The 14,461-nt window shown below is 37.2% G+C and overlaps 1 protein-coding gene across 1 annotated transcript in view; it reads left to right on the forward strand.

Moving 5' to 3' along the window:
- Positions 1-14,461, forward strand: part of HPSE2 (heparanase 2 (inactive)) — a 631,267-nt gene that overhangs the window by 403,023 nt on the left and 213,783 nt on the right. The window contains exon 5 of the mRNA XM_090277853.1: positions 4,561-4,732. Within this exon, the coding sequence (XP_090133979.1) occupies positions 4,561-4,732 (172 nt within the window). The remainder of the gene's footprint in view (positions 1-4,560; positions 4,733-14,461) is intronic.

Here is a 14,461-nt window from a genome sequence, read left to right on the forward strand (position 1 = left end):
CATTGTGTAAATGTACCACAGTTTTTTGATCCACTCATCTACAGATGGGCACTTAGGCTGTTTCCAGCACTTGGCTATTGTAAACAGTGCTGCTATGAACATAGGGGTGCATAAGTTCTTTTGAATTGGGGTTTCAGGAATCTTTGGGTATAGTCCCAGCAGTGGAAATGCTGGTTCAAAAGGCAGTTGCATTTTTAGTTTTTTGAGGTAATTCCAAACTTTTCCATAGTGGCTGCACCAGTCTGCTTTCCCACTAGCAGTGCCCCAGGGTTCCCATTTCTCCGCACCCTCACCAGCACAAGTTGTTTGTTGATTTGTTGATGATGGCCATTCTGACTGGTGTGTGGTGGTATCTCATTGTGGTTTTTATTTGCATCTCTCTGATGGCTAGTGATGTTGAGCATTCTTTCATATGTCTATGGACCCTCTGTGTGTCCTCTTTGAAGAAGTGTTTGTTCATGTCCTTTGCCCATTTTTAAATTGGGTTGTCTGTCTTCTTCGTGTTGAGTCATATGAGTTCTTTATATATTTTGGAGATCAATCCCTTGTCTGAGATATCATTGGCGAATATATTTTCCCATATGGTCGGTTTCCTTTTCTTCTTGCTGATGTTTTCTTTAGCTGGAAGAAACTTTTTAGTTTGATGTAGTCCCATTTGTTTATTCTTTCCTTTATTTCCCTTGCCCTAGGAGATATATTGGCAAAACTATTGCTACATGGGATATCTAAAATTTTACTGCCTATGTTTTCCTCTGTGACTTTTATGGCGTCATGGCTTACATTTAAGTCTTTTATCCATCTTGAATTTATTCTGGTGTATGGTATAAGTTGGTGGTCTAGTTTCATTTTTTTTCTATGTCCCTGTTTAGTTCCCCAACACCAATTATTGAAGAGGCTCTTTTCACTCCATTTGATGTTCTTTCCCCCTTTGTCAAATATTAGTTGACCATATGAACCTGGGTTTATTTCTGGGCTCTCTGTTCTGTTCCATTGATCTATATGTCTGTTCTTATGGCAGTACCAGACTGTTTTGATTACCGTGGCCTTGTAGTATAGTTTGATATCAGGAATTGTGATTCCTCCTACTGTGTTCTTCTTCCTCAAGATTGCTGTGGCTATTTGGGGTCTTTTTTGGTTCCATATGAGTTTCTGAAGTATTTGTTCTGGGTCTGTGAAATATGTCATTGGTATTTTAATAGTGATCACATTGAATCTATAAATTGTTTTGGTAGTATGGACATTTTAATGATGTTAATTCTTCCCTCCTCATTTTTTCTAATTGTTTTTTCTCTTTGCTGCTCTGCCTGTGTGTTGTTTTCTACCATGTCTTCATCTGACCTACTGTTTATTCCTTCCAGTGTATTATTTGTTTCAGATATTGCATTTTTTATTTCTGACTGGTCCTTTTTTATGGTTTCTATGTCTTTTTTCATGCTGTTGAGTATTCTTATAATCATTACTCTAAACTCTCTATCTGATTAATTGCTTGCCTCCATTTTATCTAGTTCTCCTTCTGGAGAATTCTCTTGTTTTTTTGTTTGTTTGTTTGTTTGGGGTCTGTCTCTTTGTCTTCCTATTTTGGCTGCTTTGTATTTTCTGCCTTAGTTGTCAAACTGATCAATGATATGGCCTCAGGCTGTAATCAGCAGCCAGACTTAAGCACCACAGGGTGGGGAAGAGTTATTCCTGCATGCAATGCTATTGCTTCACCTCAGGCTGATATCACTTGGAGAAGTATGCTCTGCCTGAGAAAGGTGGCTTCCGCAGTATGGGGAATGACTCAGCACAGAGATCCTGGTGGCTGTTCCTTTAATTCTCTCCCCAGAGCCACCAACCCCAGACTATCCTAATATCTCTAGTCCACTCTGCCCTCCCTCAATCAGAGCCCAGGGTAAGTGGCTACAAATGAAATTTGAGCATTGGCCCTTTAAGAGGCTCTTTAAGTCTCCAGCACTCTCTCCCTGGGAGACAGAAACCCTGCTGCTTTTCACAGCTGGGTGTTATCTGGGTTCCTTTCCAGCTCTGGTGCTGTAGGCTTGGGAGCCCAGCTTGGGGTTTAGAACCCACACTTCTCAGGGGGAACCCCCAGCCACTGAAATATCCCTTTGGAACTTCAGCTGCCATCCGTGGGAGCCCAGCCAGCTCTCTTGCACCTCCTCCCTGCCAGTCCCATGTGGTGAAGTTTTTTCTTCTTTCTGTCCTTCATTATAAAGCTTCTCTCCAGCTGGTGTTCAGTGGTTATTCAGGATGATTTCTCTATGATTTAGTTGTAGTTCCAGATTGGTCCTGGGAGGAGGTTAGTGTAGCTTCCACTTACTCTTCCACCTTCTTAGAAATGTCTCTTTTAACATTTTAAATATATCATCCTACTGTCTTCTAGTGTCCATTATTTGTTGTAAAAATTCAGCTGTTGATTTCACTGTGTTCTTCTGTATGTAGTCATTTCAGTACTAGGGTTTCCATTTGATCATTTTTTATCATTGCTATCTCTTTTTTTTTTCTTTTATTATTTGAATATTCAATTACAGTTGTCCCATTTTTCCCCCATTGCTCCCCCCCCACCCAGCCCATCCCCTCTCCCCCAATCATATCCCTCCCCGTTGTCCATGTCCATGAGCATTTATACACGTTCCTTAACTAGACCCTTCCCTTATCCCCCTTCTCTCCCTCCCCCCTCCCCCCTATTGACTACTATTCTATCTCTTTATATTTGACCAGTATATTTATACTTTCATTTAATTTTTATTGTTCCTTTTAGTTCTCTGGACATATTTATAATAGCGGTTTTTATTTTTATTTGTAATTTATTTTAATCTTCAGAAGAAAACTTGTTTATATTTTATTTTTAACCAGCAAAAAGAAAGGCAGGTTTTTACCAGATGTGTTGCTCTGCATAGACCCATTTAATGAGATAAGAACTTTCCACAAACTAATATCAGTTTTTAGTTCCTATCTGCGACGTCTAACATTTGGGCCTCCCTAAGAGAGAGTTTCTATATACTGCTTTTTTTCTTGTGTATGATCACACTTTCCTATTTCTTTGCATGTCATAACTTCTTGTTGTGGTGGAAAACTATACATTTTAGATATGTTGGAGCAACCCTGAATTCCAGATCCTCCATCTCAGAGGGTTTTTTTTTTTGTTGTGGGTTTTCATTTGTTTATTTGTTTGGATGAATTCTGTAGAGTCTGTCTCTTAAGGTTTTTATTTTTCAATCACTGTTTATTTTTGGCCAGCTTCCTAGGAGTTGCCCTGAGTCAACATAGCTTAATGGTGAGACAATGACTGATCAGAGACCGCACTTACATTGAGCCAGTAAGGCTTCCACCCTTTGCTAGTGGATCTGTATTTAAGTTAGGGAACACTTAAAATTTAGGCAGTTTACAAGTCCAACTGACTTTTACTTTCTCACATGTCTTCTTTATGAGTAGACTAGGATTCACATTCATCTGGGAATGCAGTTAGCTAGCTCCGTCTCCAGTTCTCCTGAGCATACACAGCCTTCCCAACTGCAAGGAGTAGATTTGAGCTTACCAAGGTCCACTATGGCTGTCTTATTCCCAGATCTCCCTGTTAAATTTCTTGCAAGTGTGCTGATCTATTTTCTTTCCCCTATAGTATCAAAACCTGAGTCTCTCCTATATATCTTTTGGAGCAAGTGTTTCATTTCATATCAAGTTAGCCCCTCCAGCAGTGGAGTTGCTGGTATTTAGGACTTTCCTTGCCCTTTAGAACTACCAAGTTAGGAAAAACTGAGGGAGAGGTTTTTACTGTGTTATTTCACTCAGCTATTTTGTTATTATTAAACATTAAGTTTTTATAACCTTTTGGTACAATGACAATATTTATGAAGCCTTCCTTTTTTACTATTTGTATTAGTTTTTTAGGCCTGTGATAACAAATTACCATGAGCTTGATGGTATGAAACAACAAAAATTCATTCTCTCACAGTTCAAGAGACCAGGCCAGGAGTCTAAAATCAAAGCATTGCCAAGGTTGATTACTTCTGGAGGCTCTGAGGAAGAATCTATTCCATGCCTTTCTCCTAGCCTCTGGTAGTTGCCAGCAATCCTTGGTACAACAGCATGCTTTCAATCTTTGCTTCCACTGACACATGGCTTTCTTCCCTGTGTGTTTGTGTACCTGAATCTTCCTCTCCTTTCTCTTATAAAGACATTGGTTATTGGACTTAAGGCACACCCTAATCACATATTGCTTCATCTTAAGTAATTACATCTTCTTCTAAGACCCTACTTCCAAGTAAGGTCACACTATTCAACACAGTATTTCACTCATTATAAAATATTACCTGAAAATCAGTGTGTTCTTTCTGTTTTGAGGTAGGTGATCTTTTGTGAAGATTGGCTTGAAAAGAAATAGAATGACAGAATGGCATTTGACTTTTTTGTTGGGGTTGTTTCTCAAGTTAATCTAGCTCACACACTCTTTTGGTTTTTTATTCACATCATTAAGAAAAAGGCAAAGACTCTGTAGACAGGAAAGGGTTGGCAGAGCTTTACCCTTCTCAACTTTGACTTGCATGTCTTCTTTTAATCTAGAGCCAAATAACTATCGGACCATGCATGGCCGGGCAGTAAATGGCAGCCAGTTGGGAAAGGATTACATCCAGCTGAAGAGGCTATTGCAGCCCATCCGGATTTACTCCAGAGCCAGCTTATATGGCCCTAATATTGGGCGGCCCAGGAAGAATGTCATCGCCCTCCTGGATGGGTAGGTCCAATGGTTGAGTAGTTCTTATAACATTGCTCATTAAATGTAATGAATTAATATATTTGTATTTTTCCTGGTTATTTTGTTCTTAAGAAAGACAGAGTTTTTCCATAGTGATTTCCCCCACTCTAAATCAGGGATTCTCCATCAAAAAGAGTGGAATAACCTTTCATCTCTCCAGACTCTCCACAGTTAGCAGAAGGTGGGGAGGGACATCACAATCTCCATGACAGATTGAAAGGTATGCATTGTTTTAAAAAGCACGTTTAATATTGCAGCATTTGATATCATCATTTTATATATATATATACATATATATATGCACACATATATACGTGTATATATATACACACACACATATATATAATATATATATATTTAAATATTATCTTTCCTTGCATCATTTTATAGAAAGTAAACCTTGACAAACTCTTGGCCAGTGGAGCTGGGTTAAAAAATAAAAGTTGAAAAATACTGCAAATACTTGCAGATTATAGCAAAACTTTACCAATACATTAGCAGGTATCCTGGAGAATTGCTATTATGTGACTTATTTAGTAATAATTTTTAAAGCCTTGGTTCTAGATGAGACACTATGTTAAATGCTGTCTGCCCCAGTCCTGCTGGTAGGCCAGGCTTAGATCAGATAGTGGGCATAACCCATCTGTATCAGTTTGCTCCAGTTATGCAAGGTCAGAGGGAATGGCCAAGGGAATGTCATAAGGAAGATTGAAGATGTGTGTTGAATTCACAACCCAAAGTGGAGATGTAATGGGAGCTGGAAGGGTGGGAACGATGAAGTTGAGGGAGTCAGGCCTTCATCTGGAACAGCGTATGCACAAAGGCACACTTTTTATGTGGCATCTTGTTATACTCTTGGATAGGTATAGTTGTTCCTGCTAATTCAAAGATAAGTAAGACATTTTCCTGTGAAGTTAACAACCCAAGCGAGGTTAGATAAATGCCATGTGATTATGAATGGAGATATCTCAGAAGAGAGAAACCTTTGGCCAGCCTCCCAGATAGGCCTTTGGCTTGAGTACTCTTGTGACTCTCTGTTCTCTTTTGTGGTGGCTTAGTCTTGATCTAAGCTAATTACCATGGCAGATATTACTGAAGGTTTGGGAAGGCAGAATGATTTATAATACATTGTAATTATATTAGCAACCTGAAATTTAGTTTTAGGCATTTTCCTCTTTGCAAAGTATCCCAGAACGCTTACTTCAACTCCTATCCTTTTCCCATCCTTCTGTCTTCTCTCATGAGCAACTTCCATTTTTTATTGCAGAACGGTTTCATGACCTTGACCCCTGACTTAAAATGTAGCTCTGTACCTCCCTTTGCATACTTTCACTGAACTTGGAAATGACTGTATGTGTGTGCTTGTGTCTATGTGTTTATGGGATGGAGAAGTTGGTTTCATTTTCCATGTTATAATTAGTGGATAAGAATGACATGTGTAGAACTTTATCCTCAGTTCATAATACATAATCAAGCAAAGCCAATAACTATTGTTTATATCCATGTAGTTATAGTTTTGGATTATCTTCTTTAATGATTTAATTAATGTATTCTCATGTGGCTGACAGTGTCCTATCAGTAGCATGACCCTGTATCAATTATTCATTCATTCTGAAAATGTTTCTTGAGTGACACCGATATGTGCTGAGTACTTTCTTGGCCTTCATGAAGCATATAATATGGCAGGAGAGACATAGACATTAATCAATGGATCTTAAAACTAACACAATACCAAGTAAAGGTGCATGGTGCTATGAATGACTCTAGGGCTGGGATTGGACTAAGTAGGAGGCCATGGAAGGATTTCCTTAATGAAGTCACATATAAGAGGAAGAGAAATGTTTAAAGTGTAATCTAAATGATAAGTAGGTGTTAACTAGACAAAGTGAAAGTGAATAATATCAGTGTCCTTGGCAGAAAGAAAAGCATGTGCGAAGACCCTGAGGATGAAAAAAGGTCCAGGTTGGTAAAAGAAAGATATAGCTAGAGAAGTAATTGTCATATTATAAAGGGACTTATAGGCATATTTGAAGACTTAGAATTTCTTCTAAGTACAGTGGGAAATATAGTAAATATTTTAAGCTGAGGAGAGAAATAATTTGATTTATTATACAAAAAGTATGCTGCGTCTAGTCTATGGAAAATAGATTGGGGAGGAAGCAGTGAGTAGGCTGCTGTAGCGGAGGCAGAACAAAGGATGGGAGCCTGGACTAAGATGGCGGCGATGGAATGTATCATTGGAGACAGAATCCAAAAGCCTTGGCATACTGGGTAAGCCTATGGTGATGTGACATAGAGATGTGCAAGCAACTGGGTATGTGGTATTTTCACTTCCAGAGATGGGAAGACTGGAGGGGTAACGGGTTCAGGAAGAAAATTATGACTTTAGTTTGCATGTTATATTTATTATGTTTAAATCTAAATGAAGATGTCGAGTATATCATTGAATGAATCAAGGGGTCAAGATCTTTGCTAGAGATATTAATTTGGGGGGTCATTAACATGCAAATAGAATTTAAGGCTACAGAAATAGAGGAGATCTTTTAGAGAGAATGTGGAAAGGAACAGAGGCTTAGGAGAGAGCCAGAGGAACTCTCACATTTAGAGGGAAAAAAGAGGAATGACCTCAGAAGTAAGAGAAGAGGGAGAGATTCAGGTGTTACGGGAAACAAGAGAAGAGAATTTTAAATAAGGAGGAGTGCTGCTAGGAGGCCAGGAGGTCAAATAACAGAAAGATAGAAAAGTGCCATTGTATTTGACAACATGCACATTGTTAGTGACTTGGAATAACACAGTTCAGTGGAATGGTGAGAATAGAGGGCAGATCACAATAGTTTGAAGAGTGAATGGGGATTGAGAGATTGGAAACAGTAATATGGACAATACTCCTTAAGAGAATGTTTACTGTGAAGAAGAGCAGAAAAACTAAGGGAGATGTGGAGGTCAAGGAAAGTGATGGCGTTTTCCTTCTGGGAGACACTAGAACAGGTTTTTATGTTGATGAGACTTATTCAGGAGAAAAGAGCTGGATGATACAAGAGATCAAAGATACAACCAAAATGAGAAGTTCTTTAAGGTGAGAAGAAATGGCATCCAGAGGGATTGGCCTTCATTAAATGGAGGGGTAGTTCCACTAGGGTAACAGAAGGTAAGAAACAACTATTTCTCCATGTCAGAGATTAAAAAGTCATTTTGAAAAGACACTTCTACCCAATACATGGGTGTAGTTAGGGAATCCCAGTGTGTGTACATGCTGTAAATGTGAGAACGGAGATGCTGGTTTGTTATGAAAAAGTCAAGAAACTTGGATATAAGAGTAAATGACAGATTAAAGAAAAGAGTATGTAACTGGATGCTGTGGTAGCAAGTGGTGGGGTTTACTTTCCTGTACATCCAAAAACTAACAGGACTCAAGAGACTAGAGAAAGTCACACAAGGCAAGGAAAGGTGAGCACTTTTTTTTCTTTTATATACCAGGAAATGGAGATTTGTCTTTCTTAATATACAGTGAACTAAAACTTGAAACACATCAGCATTCCCATCAACTCAACCAACAATAACAAAAATGTCAGCACTCTAGAAGACCTGCTCTGTAGTCTTTTCCAATTCTCCTGCTTATACAGATATAATTTTACATAGTTGTGATCATTATATATGTATCATTTTGAGTTCTGCATGTTTTACCCATTGCTTTATATTGCCCTTTCTTTATTTCTACATAGTTCTCATATTTGTCATTCTTAATAGCAATAAAATATTCCATTGCATTAATGTGCCAAAGCTTTCTTTTCCTCACTGTTGGGCATTTGGACTGTTTCCAGTTTTTATCTGTAATATATAGCACAGCTATAAACAACTATATACAAATAGGTTTTTTATTTCTTTTAAATTACATCCTTGGGCTGTATTCCAAAAAGTTGGGTTTCTGGGACAAAGTATGTATATGATAATTTTTATGACTCATATATTTGCTGCCAGATTTCTTTTCGGAACAATTGCACCAGGTTGCAGGGTAGCAATGTATTAGTGAATCTTTCCTCCCAATACCCCACAGCAATGAATATTGTCATTTTCATTAATTTACTCTATTTTAATTGATGCAAGATTCCCTTTGGTTTAAATTTGAATTCTGTTGACTATGAAAAGAAGTGAACATTTTCCAAATCTTTGTATAGTCTCCTTTCTTCCATCCCGGGTTTGGTTAATGACACAACGCAATTTTTCCTCAAGCACAGACCAGAAGGCCGTCTTAGATCGATTCCTCTCCTTTCTTCGCATACTCTGTCAGTCACTTATTAAGTTCTATTATTTCTCACATCTTAGTATCGCTCAGATTCTGTCTCCTTCTCATTTTTATTTTAAGCCTTATCATTTTTCTACTAAATGATTTCTCTGTGTCTAGTGTCAGACTCTAATAATTGCTTCATATATATTTCTGAGTGGATTTTTAAAAATGTAACATACAATCAAATCATTCTTGCTTGAAATCCAAGCCCCTTCTCATGCACCCCTGGGCTTTAGGGTCAGGTGCCTGCCTCATTTTGCAGCTAGTATACAGCTACATCCCCTTACACAACCTGCCCTTAGCTACCAAATATATGTAAATTTTGGAGGATGCCATATACTTTTTACCTTTGAATCTTTTTATTTGGTGGCATTTTCATTGGAATACCACCCTCTCCCCTAATTTTTCTCCTTTCCAATAGATCTTCTCTGACATTTAAAATAATAATAATTTGTTTGTTTGTTTTTAGAGAGGAAAGGAGAAAGAAAGGGAGAGAAACATCACTGTGTGGTTGCCTCTCACTCGTGCCCCCAACTGGGGACCTGACGTGCAACCTAGTCATGTGCCCTGACTGGGAATCGAACCAGCAACACTTGGCTCGCAGGCCGATGCTCAATCCAGTGAGCCACAGCAGCCAGGGCTTTTGACATTTTTAGGCAGGTTTTCTTAATACCTCCTCTGTCCTTGTATGGCATTTTGTTTATTTTTCTGCTATAGCACTTAATCAAATTGATGCTAACTTATTTATTTACATATCTTGCCTCCCCTAAAAGATTGTGGACTAGGATGAGGACCCAGCCTATGTTTTATTTATTCTGTAACTTCAGAACCTAGGAATATAATAGGTGTCTTATTCAACAACTGGCTTTAATTTCACATGACCCAAAAATGATATGCATAAATGTGATTGTGAGGCATTTTAAAGCATTGTATAAATAGTGATTTAAATAAATTGTGATTTATATAAACCATAATGTTTAGCTTTAGTTTCATAGAGCCAAACTAATTTTTAAGCTTTTTAACTTAGGTAGTTACAGTACTAAACAGAACTATCTTTCAAGTTAGCATGCAAACTCCATGAGGACAGAGATAGAATATTCATGTTTGTAGCTTCAGGGAATAGCATGTTGTCTGGAATATGGGAAGTACTTAATAAAATGCTTGTTTTATTAGTTTTATTTCCTCATTCGGGAAATGGCTAGTCCTAGTAATTGATTTTTATCTAAAGGCATGAAGAATTGTTCTTTAGGGTTATATAAAGTTCCTCTGTTTTTCTTCTGTAAACTTTTATAAATCATTTATGTAATGACAGTTTTATTTTAATCCATTGCTTTTTATTACTTTGAGACCTGTTTTATTGTTTTAGAAGTTTATTTTTATTATAATTATTCTTGCCTACTTAAAAAGAATTTTATTCTTAGAAAGAGGGGAAGGGAAGGAGAAAGAGAGGGAGAGAAACATCAATATGTGATTTCCTCTCGTGTGCCCCCAGTTGGGGACCCAGCCTGCAGCCCAGGCATGTGCCCTGACTGGGAATTGATCCGGTGACCCTTTAGTTCATAGCCGGCACTGAATCCACTGAGCCACACCACCCAGGGCTCTTGTTTACTTTCTTATACATAGCCTTTTCTGTTTCTTTCCTTCCACAGTTAAGATAAAGTTACTATTTCCTTTTAATCTAGACTTTTTTAATATTTTAATTTTTAATGTTAAGCTCATTTAACTTATTTGGAGCTTATTGCTATGTCTGCTATAGAGGAAGGACCTAGCCTATTTTTTAGTGATGTAATAATGTCTAGAAAAGCAGATATTTGTTAAAAGCATGTTTACTGAGGAACCCTTTGAGATTTTTAAAGAGGCCTAAATCATAGGGTGATGAGTACTAAATTCTCTTTCAATAAATATTTATTAAACACCTATTTTGTGTTTGATCCTTGCTTAAGTTCTAGGTATACGCTGATCAATAAAGTCCAGAGAGAGTCACAGTATATAAGAAAAATAAATTTTTACAAATTGTATGTAAGTATGTGAAGGAAATGATCAGGATACACAGGACGGTTAGGGGAGCTATTTGGACAAGATGATCAGAGACTTTTCTGAGGAACAATTTATTTAAGCCTAGAATGAAATAATGAAAGAGCCAGCTGTTCAAATAGTAAAAGGAGGAAAGTTCTAGGTAGAGAACTTTTGTCAATATCCTGAATCAGAAACAAGTTTAAGGCATCTGAGGAAGAGAAGGACAGGCAGTATTCTGAGTAAAAGGAGTTGTAGGAAGTAAGAATGCATAGACAGGCAAGGACCAAATCATTATTGGACCATGTATTCCACAATAAAGAGACTGTGCATTTTATTTTGTGAACAATGGAAAGCCATTACAGGGTTTTTATAAGGGCAGCAATGTGTACTAGAGTCCACTTACCCTGTTCTGTGTGCCGAATAGATTGCGAGTTCAAAAGTAAGAAATCAAAAGAGCTCAGTAAGGAGTCTGTTTCACTAGGAGATGATCGTGGATTGGGTTAAAGTAAGTGGCACAGGAGACGGTGAGAGGTGAGGGCAGACGTGGTTTGTTGATGGGTATCTCCGCAAAGTGAGAGCGGGAGGGTGGGGAGGGATTAATAAAGCATGATTTCCGCTGTTTGAATAGTTAGTGTCTTCCTTTCAAGTGCCATCACATGCGGAAAAAAGAGCTTTTCAAAAGGAATGAATGCACGTTTTACTCAAGATATAGCTCTGGAGCAACAAAAGATGGCTTTAAAATATATTGGGTATTCCTCAAGCTTAGGATAGTGATCTGAGCCCAAATTCCTCCATTTACTCCTGGAACCACCCTTCCAACTCCAAATTGATAAAGAACAAATCTGTAATAAAAAACACACAAAAGAGGGATCATCAGCAGATGAGAGATTTTTGAAAGATTTCTATAAGACAGCTAAACAGATGGAAGCCTGTCAACAAATTAAGCAGAGTAAGGAACCCAGAGAAATGGGCTCTGGGAAAAGATAGTCAATCTGCCTAGCAGATAGGCTCAGAGTCAGGAGGGGTGAGATGAGAAAAGGGGATCAAGCCAAGGGATTCATATGAAAGTATGGCTGCAGAGAGACTATACCCACAGCTCAACTCTTTCTCTCTCATTTTAAGTGCCCTTCCCCACCCATATAGAGCAAAGACAGCCCAGTCTGTTATCTCCAAGCAAATACCAAACCAATCTTAGGAGCCTTCACCAAAGAAACTGAAGGAATCTAGCCTGGGTGTGAGTTAGTATTGTTAAGATGGAGTTGCTGTTGCCTAGTAAATAAACCATTGAATAAAGCTTTGTAGGATACCCATGCCAAAGGCTGCGTGTGCGCTCCCCCTCCTCCCTCTCTGAAGTGAAGTGTATTGATCAATAAGCTCTGCCCACAAAACAGACATTTCAGGGAAAAGAGAGGCTTACCTAAAAAGCCTACATATTCAATAGCTGAGAAAAATCTGTGCCTGCTACTTAGAAGAATCTACTTAGTCCTCAATTTTTAAATATGAATTGCTAGTCAAAGATCACATGACATAAGAAGGAAACCAGTAACATGGAAGAGAAAAACCAAGATAAACAAATTTTAAAAATTGACCTGAGATGATTATAACTCAAGATCAGAACTTTAAAAATAAAAACCAGGAATTTGTATCCTTATAAAAATATAGTCAGATATTGTACTTCTAGAATAAAAACATGTTTCTATGAAAAAAGGTACAATTAAGACAAGAAGATATTTTTAAAACTCAACATGTAATTGCTGAAACTATGTCCAATAAAGGTTAGACAATGATTTTTTAGATACAACACTGAAAGCTTAAGTGATAAAAGAAAACGTTGATTCATTGGACCTTTTCAGGATTAAGACCTTTGGTTCATTGAATGGCATCATCCAGAATGTGAAGGGATGGGCAGGGCAGGAGAGAGCAACAGGGAAAAATTGGGACAACTGTAATTGAATAACATTTAAAAAAAAAAAGAATGTCTAGGCCCTGGCCGAGTAGCTCTGTTGATGAGAGCATTGTCCCAATAGGCCAAGCCTGCAGATTCAATCCACAGTCAGGCCACACACAACAATCAACCAACAGCTCTTTCTCTCTCTCTCAAATCAATAAATAAAAATTTTAAAACAAGAATGTGAACAGACACAGAGAATGGGAAAAAATATTTGCAAGTCATAAAACTGATAAGGGACTTCTATCCAGAAAATATATAAAAAACTCTTACAACTCAGCAATAAAAAATTTTTTAAAAACCTATTTTTTAAATGAGCAAAAAGGAATGGAGTAGACATTTCTCCAAAGAAGATATACATGTGGCCAATCAGCACATGAATAAATGCTCAATATCATTAGTTATTGGGGAAACATAAATCAAAATCATGAGATACCACTTCACATTCACTAGGATGGCTATAATGAAAAAACCATACAAGAACAATATTGGAGGGGATGTGGAGAAATTGGAACTCTCATACACTGCTGATGCAACAGCTTTAGAAAACTCTAGAAATTACTCGAAATGTTAAACATAGAGTTATCATGTGAATCAGCAATTCCACTCCTAGGTGTATACCTAAGATAAATAAAATCATATGTCCACATAAAAACTTGTATACAAATATTCATAGTGGCATTATTTGTAATAGCCAAAAAAGTCAAAACAACTCAAATGTCCATAACTCATGAATAGATAAATAAAATGTGGTGTATCCATACAATGGAACATTATTGGACAATAAAAATAAATGAAATACCGGTACATGTTACACAACATGGATAACCTTGAAAACATTATGCTTACTGAAATAAGGCCAAGTATTTTATGATTCCTTCTATATGAAATGTCCAGGATAGGCAAATTTATAGAGACAAAAAGATTGGTGTCTGCTTACGTCTGGTGCAGATTGTGGGAAAATGAAGAGTGGCTGCTCACAGATACAGGATTTCTTTTTGAAATTAAATATTCTAGAATGAGATTATATTGATGGTTGCATAACTGTAGCTATAATAAAAAACTATTGTATGCTTAAATGGAAAGATTATATGGTATTAAGTTATATCTCCAAAATGCTTTTTAAAAAAAAAAGTAATGAAAGAATTGGAGGATAAAATCAAGGAAATCAACCATACACAGAGTTTAGGCAGAGACAGAAATTTTAAGATAAAATATTACTGATATAAAGCATTAATTCAGGATACCCAAAAGATCCAGATCTAGAAACAAGGAAGAAAATTATGGTTACAGAAAAGAGTAAAAACTTTATCAACCTTTATAACATACATATAAAGGAAAAGTTGACAAAAAATAGATGGTAGAAATGAAGAGAAGAAATAAGACATACAAAGGCTGATATCTTCATGTAATATACACAGAGTAAGAAAATAGTGTCTAAATCATTGAACTAATAAAT

The sequence above is a fragment of the Furipterus horrens genome, unplaced genomic scaffold (genome assembly GCF_987537825.1).
Source record: "Furipterus horrens unplaced genomic scaffold, mFurHor1.1.pri manual_scaffold_5, whole genome shotgun sequence".
NCBI lineage: Eukaryota > Metazoa > Chordata > Mammalia > Chiroptera > Furipteridae > Furipterus > Furipterus horrens.